The sequence below is a fragment of the Ipomoea nil genome, unplaced genomic scaffold (genome assembly GCF_001879475.1).
Source record: "Ipomoea nil cultivar Tokyo-kokei standard unplaced genomic scaffold, Asagao_1.1 scaffold2926, whole genome shotgun sequence".
Lineage (NCBI taxonomy): Eukaryota > Viridiplantae > Streptophyta > Magnoliopsida > Solanales > Convolvulaceae > Ipomoea > Ipomoea nil.
The window spans coordinates 4030066-4046184 of NW_017619354.1; the positions used below are offsets into that span (position 1 = coordinate 4030066).

Genomic DNA, 16119 nt, shown 5'->3' on the forward strand with positions numbered 1-16119 from the left:
TGATTCTAAGTCATTCTATATTTCTATCATATATAAATTTTAAGGACTAATATAATGGACTATTAAATAGGAAATTTAGATAATTAAAGAAAGATAAAAGTCTGGCTTAATTTGGAATTTATTAAAGTTTCTAATTAGGTGGTTGGTGAAATTAATTATGCACCATAATCGTACCAAATTATATAAATTTCTAAGTTTATTCAAATAATCGTTATATATTCATTTAGATTGCACTTCATGTTCATTTAACTAAAGAAATGAATATGATATCTGTTCTTTTTTTTGAATGCTACTCGCTCTATTACAATGTAGTATCTGTTCACTTGTAATGAAATTTATATTTGATTTAGGTTGATTAGAGTTTACTTCAAACGAGAGATTACACATTTATATTTGGTGTCCGTTTGAAAATTGGAAAATGATTTTCGCAAGTCATTTTTAAAATCATTCTCATGTTTAAGTATTCAAGAAAAATAAAGTCAAATGAAAATATTCATTCTAATCAACGAAAAAATGTTCAATTTGACAAAAAATATTTTCTTAAACTTCTATTAGAAAGACATTTTCCGATTATATTCTTTATTTTCTCGTATTTATCTTTTCACTCATCTCTTTTCAAGCTAGCGCTCTGAATATTATTACCACCACCATCACACACCCACCACTTATTATTATTATTATTATTATTATTATTATTATTATTATTATATGTTCATTTTTAGGAGGAAGAAAATACAAAACAGAAAAATTCAATTTTTTAACTTTCAGCCAAACATAAAAAGATAATTTTTTGACCTTCAACCAAACATTAGAAAATTAAATTATTATTTTTTTAAAAATTAGTCATTTTCTGAAAATCATTTTCCAAAAAATATGTTCTAAAAATTTCCAAACCATGTCTTAATGTGAATAGTAATGTCAATATCCAGTCAACTTTAATATTTCCCTCATTTGATTAACACGCATTTATATGCGTAACAAAATAATAATAATATGTTTTCAAAATAATAATAATAATAATAATAATAATAATAATAATAATAATAATATGCCTTGAAAGGAGTAACCAAGTTAGTGGATCATGATTCTCATACTAGGGTTACGTTTACAAATTTGATTATATTATTGTCAACACTTTTTTAGTCGAACTCGTTCCAAAGTCTTCCTAGTATGATTTACATCTCTTGTGTGATTTGCGAGCTATTACACAAAAATGATGTTCCTGGTGTATAACGTGGTTCCCCTTTGTGATGTGGGATCATTTAATCCCGCATCAAAATATTGGGGAATAAGGGGTAGTCAAGCTCTTCGATGCCCATTTTCAAACTAATGTGTGATCATTTGATCCCACATTGAAATCTTTGTGTTTTAGAGGCTGATAGTGAATATACATTCGGCGTATGACCCAACACCAGCTTGGTATGTACTTATTAAGGCGTGGGGAACAATTTCTGATCTAAACTGGCCCTATTTCATATATCGACCTGACCCAAATGCAGAGGTGAACTCGCAACCGTTTATGTGGAACACAACCCAGCACATCCTAAGCTCGATCCTGACCTAGGGCCTCAGAACTGACATCTCAAGCCGAACATCCTTTACATTTGTGGACAAGAGTCATGGGATAATGCTATGACCAATCACACCACTTAGGATTCGTTAGGCATATTGACTATCGAGACACCTGGATCAATCGGCATGGCCTCCGATCCGACCCCGTTGAATGCATGTGAGGCATGTGACAAGTATGCGAGGGGTGTGTCATGCGCTCCCTCATGGCCTCTATAAATAGCGCATTTATTAACGGGGGGAGGGAGGACTTTTGGAACTCTGACACACTGTCGCCATATCGGAGCTCGTATATCAACTAATATGAAGACTTCACTGTATAAACTAGTGTATTTACCACATCAGGGGCACTGAGCTACTCTATTAGATAAGCTCATCACCCCTCTTCAAACATTGCCCATCTGATGTTCCCACACTAAATGTGCAACAAAAGTGGAGCCTTTGATTCCTTTTAAAATCACTATTCCATTGACCATGGTCCACATAGCTGTGCTGACTATGAATAAATTGTACATTTTTAATATACTAAATGTATATTATTTGTATACTGAATTAACTAAAGGTACATTATTTGAATAGTGAAAATACATTATTTTGTACCAGCATGTTCGGTTTCAAGCTAGCCTAATCGAAGCTGTCAAGCCTATCAGTCCAAGCTAATCAATTTTTTTTTCTAGTCAGATTTAAAATTATTGATCCTAACCCTAAATTCTCAGATTGTTAGGCTTATCGAGTGGACTTAACTAAAACTTTTGACATTTTAAAATTAACATTCTAAACTTTCAATTTAATAAACTAGCACATTTACATTAATAAATATAAACTTATATTAATCCAATCAATCTAAACTTTCATTTTCAAATTCTAACTAAAAATAATTAATATATATACACTACAATAAGTTTTTTTTTTCCATTATTTTTTTTATAAAAAAATATTTTATTTTATAATAAAATTTTCAAGTTTTATTTACAAAGTTAATAAAAATTATTAAATTTGAACTTATATATAAATTAAATTCCCTATATATTTGTGTTCCACAGTACTTGTGAAACAAATAATAGACTTAAGTGGTTTAGGCTATCAGGCTAGTCCGTTTGGACGGTTAAGCTTATTAGACTAATTTTTTTATTGGGTTAAACTCTTTAGATTATATGTAACTCTAAAATATTTCAAGCTTACTGAGGTTGCCCATCAATTTTGGACTAAGATTGACACCCTTAAATTAAAAATTTTGTTTATTTAATTTTTTTACAATTCACTTTGAAGCATGTAGTTGCAATTACCAGCTTAAATGATATCATAATTCATAATTCAAGAAGCCAAGAAATTCTTGAACCACTTGGCAGACTCCTTGGGAATTCTCCTGAGGTTGTCATCATAGTCAACATAGTATAGACCAAATCTTGAGGAGAATCCAACTGTCCATTCCCAGTTATCCATCAATGACCATGCAAAATACCCTTTCACATTGCACCCATCCTCTCTGCATTTTCAACCATTATATTAATTTCCAGAAAATGTAATTAAATCTTTGACAGTACAGTAGAAGATAAGGCTGAAATTACTTACTTGATTGCAGCTAGCAGGCTTTTGAGATAGTCACGGTGATACCTGATCCTTTTAATGTCATTTAAGCCGTCCGTTTTAGCATCATCCATTCCTGCAAATAATCATGCATGCATGCAATGCTTCATTCTTGAATACTAGCAACTTTTAAAACTTTAAACCTTAGCTTCACAAATATGCTAGCTAGCTGAATACTTTTTGTATAAGTGACGTGACTAGTGAACATATATAGTTTTTTTATCGGGTAGTGCGGAGATTTTGAAAGGAAAGATGTTTTTCATCGTTGTCGTCTCAACTAAAATCAAAACGTGATGTGAGATGGAGAGAATTAATTAATTACTGTACGTACCATTTTCAGTAATGAAGACAAGAGGGTTCCCATACTTGTCCTTGATGTAATTCATTAAATTTCTCATCCCACGAGGAACTATGTACAACCATACTGCATTAGCCTGCAAATTAAAGTACACCATCAGATTGATCAGATCATATCAGAATGGGTTCAACAATATAATGGAGTATATCGAGTAGGCCATCCACCTAGCTAAGTAACGTTACGTTGTTGGGGTTATATATACTTACCCTTTCTCCTATTGGCATCAGACCTTTAAATGCTGGGAAATGAAAAAAGAATGAAACAATATTAAAAAGCATAATTGAAGTGATTGGATATAGGATATAATTAAGGTAGGAGGGACATACGGAGAGTAAAAGTGCCGGAGTCTGTAAGGGTGTCATGGAGGAATAATCCCATGATGTTGGTGTCGGTGCTGGAAGCATACCATGTTGTATAGTGATTTACACCCAAGTAATCATAAGATCCCTTTAGAAGAGCAGATTCCGCTGCAGAAAATTTTGGTAATCGATCGCCTACCCTGCTTATTACCGACCGTGGATATTCCCCAGTCATCACAGGCTCAAGAAACCTGGATCATATTATAGTTAGATAGTCTATTTGATCCTTAAATTAATGTAATATATATGTTGTAGGAACGAACGAACCAGCCTAAGTAAAAGTCAATGGCTCGCTGTTTTGCATCAATGTCTGCTGGGGAGTTTGTGAGGGGCTCATACCAGAAACTCTCCACCACTATCGTGATTTTCCCACCCTGTTTTGCCTGATATTTCCTTCTGTAGATATCGACGGCGGCGGCGTGAGCAAGGAGTAGGTGGTGAGCCACAAAGTAAGGCTCGGTTGCGGAGTTGCCAGTGGGGCAAAGTAAATGAAAGAAGATACTGCAGTGACCTGGAGCATGAACCCCAAGGTCATACCCCAGCACTGTAATGCTACGTGGCTCGTTGATCGTCACCCACTGCTTCACTCTGTCACCGAATATTAAGAAACATGTCTCCGCGTATGCTGCAAAATCCTTGCTGAAATCAAAATTAATTTCATTTCATTTTTGTTTTATCTCAATTCCATCAAACAAACTTAATTAATTTTAATTTAATTTAATTTACATCACTTGTCGGTTCAGCCACCCATTGTATCTATTTTCCAGTGCCTGAGGAAGGTCATAATGGTAAAGTGTCACATACGGTTCAATACCTGCACACACATTCATCACCAACACAATATATATATATATATATATATTCATCAGGGAATTATATATATTCAAACCACTTTAATTCATCAGTTTGAGGACAAAATTAAATTAAAGAATCACCATTTGCCAGTAAAGCATCAATGAGATTGTTGTAGTGATCAACCCCAGCTTGATTGAGTTTTCCAGTTCCATCTACCATCACAAACCCCACAAATTAAATCAATACTTGCTAAGTAACACGGTACAGACGCCAATACTTATGTGGTCTGGTCGAACTCATATTCAAATCTCTAACTATTGTCTAAATTGACATATATATTAAGGTGTACGTGGAACTGTAAAGTAGTTATAGACTTATAGTTGACTATTACAATAAAATAAATATCATATATATAATAATATTCTCCAATTTTCTATATGTATACATATTTTGAAAGAGAACATACTGGGGAAAATTCTTGACCATGCAATAGAAAATCTATAGGCATCCATTCCCATGTCCTTCATCAGTTCAATATCTTCCTGTTTGTGATTTTGAACAATTAAAAATAATAATAAATAAATTAAAGGGTTTCCAGCCTTGCAGACCAACAGTTATTCAAGAAAAAAAATAAAGAATAAAGAAATGAACATAAACAAATAATGTTAGAGGTTATTCAAACTTACTAAATATCGATGATACTGATCTACTGCTACATCAGCGTTACTAAAATCAGTTACTTTCCCTGGAATATCAATATATACGAATTAGGTAAATTTAGAAATGGAGATAAGGTTGAATTACAATAATTGAGTTGAAAGGGTACCAGGAGTATGAGCAAAAGTGTCCCATATAGTTGCCCCCCTCCCATCTTCCTTCACAGCTCCTTCAAACTGCACATATAATATTATTATTATATCACACATCAGAAATAATTAGGATTATCCAGTAGAGACCAGCCAGATTAATTAGATTGAATTGATTGCCTTGTCGTGATGATAGTAGAAACAGACATGCCAAGATTTACTATGAATACTATTAATTGGAAGAAGATCACAGTGCATTAGAAAAAGTTATAATACCATAATTAAATGTCAAATAGCTTGTAACTCAATGGTATCTGAGTATCTCTATGACTTCTTAGTTATCAATAATATTATTATCAAATTTATAATTATAAGTACAATAATATTTTTTAGAATGATAGTAATTAAATAAATAATTAAAATATAATGGAGTAGAATTGTGGATCTATAAAAAACTTGGAAAAAAAATCTAAAACTAATGGAGAGAATGGTTTTTGAGATTAGTTAAATTTTGAAAGTTGAAGGACCATGTCTAGTTAACTTGAAACACGGATAGTAACAATTTAAAAGTCTAAGGGGCACGGTATTCAATTTGAAAGTATATGACTAAACGTGTCAAAATCACTATAATCGGAGGATCCCATATGACAATAACTCTATTTTAAAAATAGAAACCATAATTAAAAAATCCAATTCGAACCGGATGTTCAAACCAAAACCCGGAATCGAAACAAAACCGTGATCATCTCTACTGATATCTTAGCTCTATTATTTGCCTAATTTCCTCATATCAAAACTTAATTTTTTAATGTAAATATATAATACTCCGGTACATCTTAGCCTTTGATTTTGCTTTCAGTATATATAAAAAACAAGTAACACAGTAATAGTAAGGTTTCAAGCTCGACTGTTTGTAAGAACTGTCTATTGGCATTTTAGTTTGCAAACCTGATATGCAGCAGAGGCAGTTCCGAAAACAAAGCCTTCGGGGAAACTTGCTCTGCTGATATTCTGAGCCCCACAAATTTGTAGCCCGACAACAACAACAAACACAAACACCACAACTTTTAATGATGGAGGAGAGGAAACAATAATGCCTTTCCTCAGCAACATACTTTAATTTTAAGATCAACAAAGGCTGATCGAGAGAATCGAAGAATGATTATCTGATGGAGTTTGTTGGGTATGGACTCTGTCAACCTAACCTCTGATCATCAACTAACGTAACACATACATATACATAATCAAGATCTGTTAAATCTATAACACAATATAATGGGAGATGGATAAGTTTTGGGGTGAAGAAGGAAAATGTGGAATTGAATTGGTTGTTGAGTGAAACAAACTATGCAGTGTGGAATTAGCATGCAGGCGTTGGGGGTGATGCATACTTAGTATATACGTAGGGGGTTTATACTTTATAATACATATGCAAATGGTTGCATAGGTCCCAATAGTGAGAACCAATCTTAACCTGCGAACTTGTGAAGGATTGTACATCGCCCACTACATGATTACAATGTACCTGAATACGATTGCACCGCGCCCGGATATGATTGTACTGTAGCAGCAATGTAATCAGTAATTGCGGTACAATCTTTTATAAGTTCACAGTTCGCAAGTAAAGGTTGATTTTCACCTAATTAGTGATCTGGTTGCATATATTGAAATATGTAGACAAATCCAATATGCATGCATTTCATTTTTCTTTTGTTTAAAAACTATTTTTTGTTGTTGGTTTGTCCAATATATCTAATTTGCACGTATGAATCAGCTAGCTGTATTGTTGGCGTGAAAGGTGCACAATTTAATGAGCATCTTCTACCTCTTTTAGCTCATCCATCTTCTTCAACGAATTAATAAGTCACATTTGCAGGATACATGTTTCCTGTTATAAAGTTAATTTGCAAATGCTTGAAATGAGTGGTTAAGTGAATCGAATATATATAACTTTTGTACTAAAAGATCACGAGTTACAGCATATATATGTTCATACTAATATGTATTTAATATGACTCAATGAATTTTAATCGTTCATTCTCTATGTCATACACTCCTCTTATTACCTTTAACATTGTTAATGGCAGAAAATTGATGTTTACGTGCCCATCACTAATTTTATTTTGCTTTGATAGGCAGATTTAGGCACAACACTGTACTCAATATCTAAATCCTCATTTTATTGTTTAAATGGATTGAAAAGGGTTTCAATAAGATGAAACAAGAAATTCATAAGAGATGATATATAGTAATATTGAGCACAAAATATATTAATAATGTGCAATACAACTATCAGCTTGAGCTTTTAGTTGAGATAAAACACGTCTAATACTTTGATATCAAAGCCAATTACATATGAAGAGTACAGTCTTGGATATGAATCTCTCTGTCACTTGATAAAAGAAATTATGGTCCAAGTGTTGTCATCATAATTCAAGGATTTGAAGCACCAGCCAAGAAATTCTTGAACCACCTGACAGAATCCTTGGGAATTCTCTTGAGTTTGTCACTATAGTCAACATAGTATAGACCATATCTTGAGGTGAATCCAGCTATCCATTCCCAGTTATCCAAAAATGACCATACAAAATACCCTTTCACATTACACCCATCCTCTCTGCATTTTAAACCCCAAACCAAAAACCATTGTTATATAATAATAATAATAATAATAATAATAATAATAATAATAATAATAATATCTCGCTCCTTTTCCAGAAAATGCAAATCTATGGCTGAAATTACTTACTTAATTGCAGCTAGCAAGTTTGTCAAATAGTCATTATGATACTTCATTCTTTTCACGTCATGTAAGCCGTCCCCTTTAGCATCATCCATTCCTGCAAAATAATCATATATGCTTCATTCTTGAATACTTATAAAAGTTTACACCTTCATATATCAGGTAGTGCAGAGATTCTAAATCAAAAGATGCGTTTCGTCTCGTCTCAACTAAAAGAGAATTACCGTTTTCAGTAATCATGACAGGAGGGTTCCCATACTTATCCTTGATGTAATTCATTAGGCTTCTTATCCCACGAGGAACTATGTACAACCATACCGAATTAGCCTGCAAAGTAGTCCACCATCAGAATCAGTTCAACAATGGAATATAATATAATGGGTACTAAACCATCCACGTAACTAACGTTGTTCACATTATTATACTTACCCTATTTGCAATTGGCATCAGACCTTTGAATGCTGGGAAAAAAGAATGAAATAACATTAAAAACCACCCATAACTAAAAGTGATTGGATCTATCCTAGCTAGTTGGATTGGTTTAAGGACATACGGAGAGTAACAGCGCCGGAGTCTGCAACCGTGTCATTGAGGAATATACCGATAAGGTTGGTCTTGTTGTCGGTAACATACCATGTTGTATAGTGATTTATACCCACGAAATCATAAGATCCCTTCATAAGAGCAGACTCCGCTGCAGAAAATTTAGGTAATCGATCACCTACCCTGCTTCTCATCGACATAGGATAATCCCCAGTTATCACAGGCTCAATAAACCTGCATCATTACATTACATTCAATCGGTTATGATCAAACAATAATACATATTTGCAGAAAACTAGGAATGTATGTATTATGTGAGAATTACCAGCCGAAGCGGAAGTCAAGCGCTCGCTGTTTTGCTTCAATGTCTGCTCTGGAGTTTGACAGGGGCTCAAACCAGAAACTATCTATTACTATCGCGATTCTCCCACGTTGTTTTGGCTGCAAATTACAACAGTTCACAAATAATGGTTTCTGAGAATAATTAAGAATGGTGTTTTTAATTTTACCTACCTGGTATTTCCTTTTGTAGATATCCACGGCGGTGGCGTGAGAAAGGAGTAAGTTGTGAGCCACAATGTAGGGCTCGGTTGCAGAGTTCCCTGCCCGGCAAAACGTACGGAGGAGGATGGTGCACCGCCCTGGCGCCTGAAGCCCCACGTCATAGCCCTGGATTGAAACCGTTTGTGGCTCGTTGATGGTGATCCAATTCTTCACTCTGTCACCAAATTTCTGGAAACAAATCTCTGCGTATGCTGCAAAATTCTTGCTGAAAATTTCAATTTTATCTAATCAGTTATGTTTCGTTTCAACTAAAAGTCTCTGACTATAATTCTAGATTAACTATAGATGGGAAATTTTACATGATTTGTCGGTCCAGCCAACCATTGTATCTATCTTGCAGTGCCTGAGGAAGATCCCAATGGTAAAGTGTCACATACGGTTCAATACCTGCATACACAAAAAAATATTCATGAGGGAAATTAAAACACTTGAGAATTTATACAAATTGAAGACGAAAGAATCACCCTTTGCTAGTAAAGCATTAATGAGTTTGTTGTAGTGATCAATTCCAGCTTGATTGATTTCTCCACTTCCATCTAACATCACAAATCAAAACTTTCTAAGTAACATATTACAGATGTCAATACTTATGTGATCAAATTGAAATTCAAATCTCTAATCATGGTTGGAATTTAACTAGACTGTTGGGTTAGTTCATTGTAAAGTATAATTATTTAAATAAAATAGATATAATTGACCGTTACAATAAAATAAATATCATATAAAAATATTCTTCAAGTATACATATTTTTGAAAGAGAACATACTGGGGAATATTCTTGACCATGCAATAGAAAATCTATAGGCGTCCATTCCCATGTCCTTCATCAGTTGAACATCTTCCTGTTTGTGAGTTAGAACAAATTTAAAGACAAACAAAAAACAAACAATTAATTAAAGGGTTTATTCTTTGCAGCTTTGCAGGTCAAAAGTTATTTCATGAAATATGGAAAATGTTATAATTATTCAAAGATAAATAAAGAATAAAAGGTGAGCATAAGCAAATAATGTTAGAAATTGTCTAAACTTACTACATAACGATGATATTGATCTACTGCTACATCACCAGTACTAAAATCAATTACTTTCCCTGCAACATTAATTAGGTAATTTAGAAATGGTGTAACTAACATAGTATATATGAAGATAAGGTTGAATTACAATAATTGAGTTGAAAGGGTACCAGGAGTATGCGCAAAAGTGTCCCATATAGTTGCCCCCCTCCCATCTTCCTTCACAGCTCCTTCAAACTGCACATATAATATTATTATTATTATATCACATCAGAAATAGTTAGGATTATCCCGTGACCACCAGATTAATTCGATTGATTACCTTGTCAAGATATTATTATTTATTAATTGGATGAAGACAAAGGCATTAGAAAAAGTTATAGGTCTTGTTTGACAATCAGCGTTTAGGTAATATTCTACGAAAATTTGAGTATAAATAACAAGTTTTCACATTTTATTCAGATGTAGTTTCTTGCATTAGTATTGTTATTTTGCTATTTTATTATTATTATTAATAACAGTACTTAAAATTTGACTAAGCACTCAAGTTAATAGTGTGTGCTAATCTTTATTTTACCTGTGACTTTTTATGTACTAATCTCAATACGCTAAGTTGACTAAAACATTAGAAGACATAAAATGAGACACTAAGCTAGGAGTAGTATATTCCATGGTCTATATATATTTACAAATTTAAATTAATGAAGTCATGACCAATGACCATTGTCTTGATTACGAGATGATTGTGAATCGATCTCATCTTCAACCAACGCGACGCTCTAAAGCGAGTCCGTAGGGTCACAGTTGCGGACAGGTCAAAGGGCTTAGGTCACTGCATAAGAATAGGGATTCTGTGACTCTGTCTCTGTGCATAACTTAATGATGTGTTTAGAAGAAGATGATATTGCTGGCATGAGCTTAACTCACTGGTTCAATAAGTAGAATTTGAGAGAAGAGATTAAAGTTTGAATCTTAGCAGTGGTAGCGTGGGAAGCCCGAAGTGTGTGAGGGATCATCACGATCAAGGTTAGCGATTCAATTTTTTGAGGGAAAAAGATGGTATTGGGAGTGAGAAAATGACGTTTATGGGAAACCCAAGTACTGCCGCAAGGTATCGAATCATCCTTAATCTTGTTGCCTTTGTTTTTTTTAGGATGCTTTATTGTTGGCCTAATTTCCTCATATCATACCTTAATTTTTAATGCAAATCTTACTCCTTTTGTCTCATTTTACTATTTATCAATCAAATCAACTTTTTCTAAATTATTTTTTTAGTAATTTTTAAATTTAATTTTTTTTCATATTTAATTTTATTTTGAATGTAGTTTCTAAGTATATAAATTTTAATTTATATACTAATACTAAACTTATTATTATAAAAAATTGAATTAAAAATAACTTCAATCCTCATATGAGACAGGGAGTAACTTTTAACTTTTCATATACATACATTTTAGTATGTATCATACCTAGTAATCAAAATATTAGTATTCTTAACTTGAGAAGATAAGCTATAAGTAATATAGGCTAGATTATTTGGTCATTGGTTAATTAGGGTGGCCAAATTCACTCATAACATATTCTCATAAGTGCTATGAGTTTCTCCGTAAATCAAAATATGTATAAAAACTCAACTCAAGCACAAAAAAACACACAGGAAAAGAGGAGAAACACGAAAAATGGACGAGTGATAGATGGAAAGAAAGAAAGATGTGGATGAGGATTGAGTGGAGAGAAAGAATTGAAAATTAAAGGGGCGGGCAAACCTGATATGCAGAAGAAGCAGTTCCAAAAACAAAGCCTTTGGGGAAACTAGCTCTGCTGAGATTCTGAGCCACACAGATTTGGAACCCGACAACAACAACAAACACCACAGCTTTTAATGATGGAGGAGAGGAAACAATAATGCCTTTCCTCAGCAACATACTTTAATTTTAAGATTGATCAAGAATGGCTAATCCAAGAATGATTATCTGATGGAGTTTGTTGGGTATGGACTCTGTCAACCTCTCATCATCAAAACATACATACATATACACAATTAAGATCTGTTGAATCTATAACCACCAAAAGGGGTTTATATATATAATATAATATAATGGGAGATGGATAAGTTTTGGGGTGAAGAAAGAAAAGATGATGAGATCGATCGAATTGGTTGTTGAGTGAATTGAAGCAAAATATATATATGCAGTGTGGAATGAGCAGGCCAGGAAGCGTTAGGGCGATGAACGTAGGGTGTTTATACTATATATATAATACTACTTAATTAATATGCAAATGGTTGCATACAACTATGTAGAAAAATCCAATATGCATTTCATTTTAATTTTTTTTTTGAAAAAACTACTCCTTATATTTTTGTTTGTTGTTGGTTTGCCCAATCTATCTAATTTGTAAGTATGAATCAGCTGTATATATAGTACTATGGCTTTTAATTTGCCGCGAAAGGTGCAAATCGAACAAAATTACACAATTTAATGAGGATCTTTTCCCACTTTTATCTCATCGATCTTCTTCAACCAATTAATAACTCACATTTGTAGGAAACATGTTTTAATTCGCAATTGTCCTCAAAGAAATGATTGAAAGGGTCAAGTATTTTTTATTAAAAGTTATGAGTTTGATTCTGCTCAACATTCTCTCGATGGATATCTCTTAATGCATATTTTAATATACATTTGGGTAATGACTATAAATTTTCTTGACACCAATAAAAAAAAAGTTAATTTGTAATTTAGTTTTTGTAATGATAACATTTTAAATTTAGTTATTAACTAATTAATAATTAATATTGTGATCATATTTTATTCTTAACATGATATTTATGTCATTTAATTCATTACCATTTAAAAAAAATGATAATTGAAAATTAAATTACTATCTTGTTTGATAAGAATATGTCTACTATGTGCCCTGTATTCATACATTTTCTCTATTTTCAATTGTAGAATAGTTTCCTTACAGTTGTGTATTCTTTGCTATATATATATATATATATATATATATATATATATATATATATATATATATATATATAAGAGAAAGGTGAAAGAGTAATTGTATTCTTTGCAATATATATCTCCGACCATGTACTCAGTATAACTCAAGCGAAGGGTAATAGACTAATGAGTTTGAATCTCCCCATCATTCAATAAAAAGAGAAAGGGTAATAGATTAATGGGTTTGAATCTCCCCCATCATCCAATAAAAAGAGATTATGGTTCACATATTACTTGAAATTCATCAAAAAGTAACTAACTCACACACGTAAGAGGTATGTTAAACATAAAATATATAAATATAAATGTGCAACATGTGAGTATGTATTTTAATCAGTAACATATTCTCCGTATATGACAAAATTTTGTCTATTACCCTATCTCTTATATATGACCAAATTATTAGTTAGAGATTAAATATAAAAATATCATTATATCATATTATCATAACCAATAATGTTATGATCTTAAATAGGATAGTATAGAATATGCACATAAAAGACTAACTATGAAGGCACCAACAACTAATTAAAAAGAAATTAACTCATTTGAATATTAAGAGTTAAGAATTTGTTGATTGAAAAAAAAAAAAAAAAAAAAAAACCCCTCGATCTCTATTTCAAAGCAATAATTCAAAACTTATTTTTCAACTTCATCTCTTACATACTCTTTAGCATGGGGCTTTAATTAATTTGTCTCTTCCGGGATAGTGGATGAGTGAGGTGCTTTGGGCTTCTTTCGTTCTTTATCTTTTTTTTGGGTGGTTAATCACTTGATTGGAGGTGGTGGGTCAATATCTTGGCTCTCATAGTCATATGTAACTGCTAAATAAGTAAACAATAATCATGTGATTGGCAGATATTGATGTTGGGAATGATTGCAATCTTGTAATTGCGTATGTCTAGTGGATTGTGCCCAATAGTCAATCCCCTTTTCGCCATTTCCCACCTGAGTTTCATGGGAAATCATTCCCATTCTTCACTAGTGCTTTGTCCATTCTACTCCCTAGTCCCTACCTCCTATATATAAAATATACGGAGTATCTGTTTGCATGCCGCCCTGCTCATTTGGACTGTTATCAACTTTTCCCTTTTCCAATTCATTGTTTACGTAGTTTTCTTACTTTTATTTCCTGATGTAATGATTGATAATTAATTATTTTTATCTTTATGAGTCTCAATAAAAATGTCAATATTATAATTTTATGAGATAAAATAAAACTTAGAAGTATAATTTAAAAATATAAATAGTAATTTTCTGTTACATACTGAAAATACTATTTGAGAGTCTAATACAAATTATATTAAACTTATATTGTTGGTCTTTAGAGTTCCAAAAATACCATTTAATTTCCATCTTTCATTGTGCTAAAATTTTGAAAACTTTTAAGAGTTTTTTTTTTTTTTTTTTTTAATGCTAGCGGCTTTGTTACAATATAGTATCTGTTCATAACTACTTTCTCAACCTACTGAAACACAAAGAGTCAATACAGTCTCTATTGGAGCTCAAACTCACAACATCCCATATGAGAATGCAACTTGGTACCACTATACCTTAGGTTAAAAAATTTCAAAATTTATATCACTTAATTGATAATAAGGAATATTCAAGAGAACATGCATGATGACGACTTTAAGGCCATTATGGCAAAATGAGAAGTTGTGCAGTTAGTTCATTTCCTTTTGTGTGTGTGTATATATATATATATATATATATATATATATATATATATATAGAATAAAGTTCAAATGCGGCGGGTCTTCCCGTGTGGCGGTGCGGCGAAATTTCAGAATACACCAACAGTGTTAATAATATGCACCAACAGTGTAAGAAAAACACACCACAATGAAATGCAATAAAACATCACAAAATACACAACAGACCCAAAAAAATACACCATATAACTCACCATCTCCAATGGTGTATTTTCGAACACTATATGGTGTTTTTACTCACACTTAATGGTGTGTGTTTGGTGATGCGGGGCTCTGTTTACTCTGTTTTTTGTGGTGTATTTTCCTAACGTTGATGGCGCATATTTGTTGAACTATTGGTGTTGCTGCACCGCCGCACCGTAAGACACTGTCGCACCTGAACTCATATATATATATATATATATATATATATATATATATATATATATATATATATATATATATATATATATATAAGAAGACTTAATTTGTTTTCGCAATTATTCATTTGCCTTAGTATTTTTATTTTAGAATTTATGAGTTTTCTGAAATGACCAAGATAAAAACAAATGAGTTTATGTTGTATGCAAATAATAATAATAATAATAATAATAATAATAATAATAAAAGAATAAAAGAAAAAGGGCAATACTTCCTCTGTTCCATTATTATATGTGTTGATCAAGTTAAAAAGACTTGACTGAAGTTATTTTTAATTTAACTTTTCATAATATTAAGTTTAGTATTAGAACATAAAATTTATATATTTAAGAGCGAACTACATTAAAAGTACTATTAAATCAAAAAAAAAAATTACTAAACAAAATAAACTAAAAAGAAATTTGACAAGCATGCATTATTATATTAAATTGTTCTATTCTTTTATGAAAGTCATGGCATAACTTGTAATTTTTAATCATATAACAAATTTTCTCGAGATAATATATAAATCTTAGCTATTCATACTTCCAATATATATATATATATATATATATATATATATATATATATATATATATATATATATATATATATATATAAGACACGACCAGTAGCAAATTAAAATTAAAAGAATAACATTATTAAA

The 16119-nt window shown here is 31.9% G+C and overlaps 2 protein-coding genes across 2 annotated transcripts; both read right to left on the minus strand.

Annotated features, from left to right (window-relative positions):
- Nucleotides 1–2788: 2788 nt before the first annotated feature.
- LOC109162116 (beta-glucosidase 40-like) lies at nt 2789–6742 on the minus strand. Its single transcript, XM_019310811.1, has 12 exons — nt 6423–6742; nt 5495–5561; nt 5355–5413; nt 5135–5210; nt 4809–4880; nt 4600–4687; nt 4141–4512; nt 3841–4064; nt 3721–3752; nt 3488–3590; nt 3142–3232; nt 2789–3055 (listed from the first exon to the last, which is right to left on the minus strand). The coding sequence occupies exons 1-12, from the start codon at nt 6585–6587 to the stop codon at nt 2884–2886; spliced, it is 1521 nt and encodes a 506-aa protein (XP_019166356.1). The 5' UTR covers nt 6588–6742; the 3' UTR covers nt 2789–2883.
- A 1106-nt stretch (nt 6743–7848) lies between these two features.
- On the minus strand, nt 7849–12680 carry LOC109162115 (beta-glucosidase 40-like). The gene is made up of 13 exons (XM_019310810.1): nt 12103–12680; nt 10507–10573; nt 10355–10413; nt 10091–10166; nt 9789–9860; nt 9624–9711; nt 9274–9529; nt 9086–9201; nt 8771–8994; nt 8647–8678; nt 8442–8544; nt 8224–8314; nt 7849–8091 (listed from the first exon to the last, which is right to left on the minus strand). The coding sequence occupies exons 1-13, from the start codon at nt 12259–12261 to the stop codon at nt 7908–7910; spliced, it is 1527 nt and encodes a 508-aa protein (XP_019166355.1). The 5' UTR covers nt 12262–12680; the 3' UTR covers nt 7849–7907.
- Between the last annotated feature and the right edge of the window lie 3439 nt (nt 12681–16119).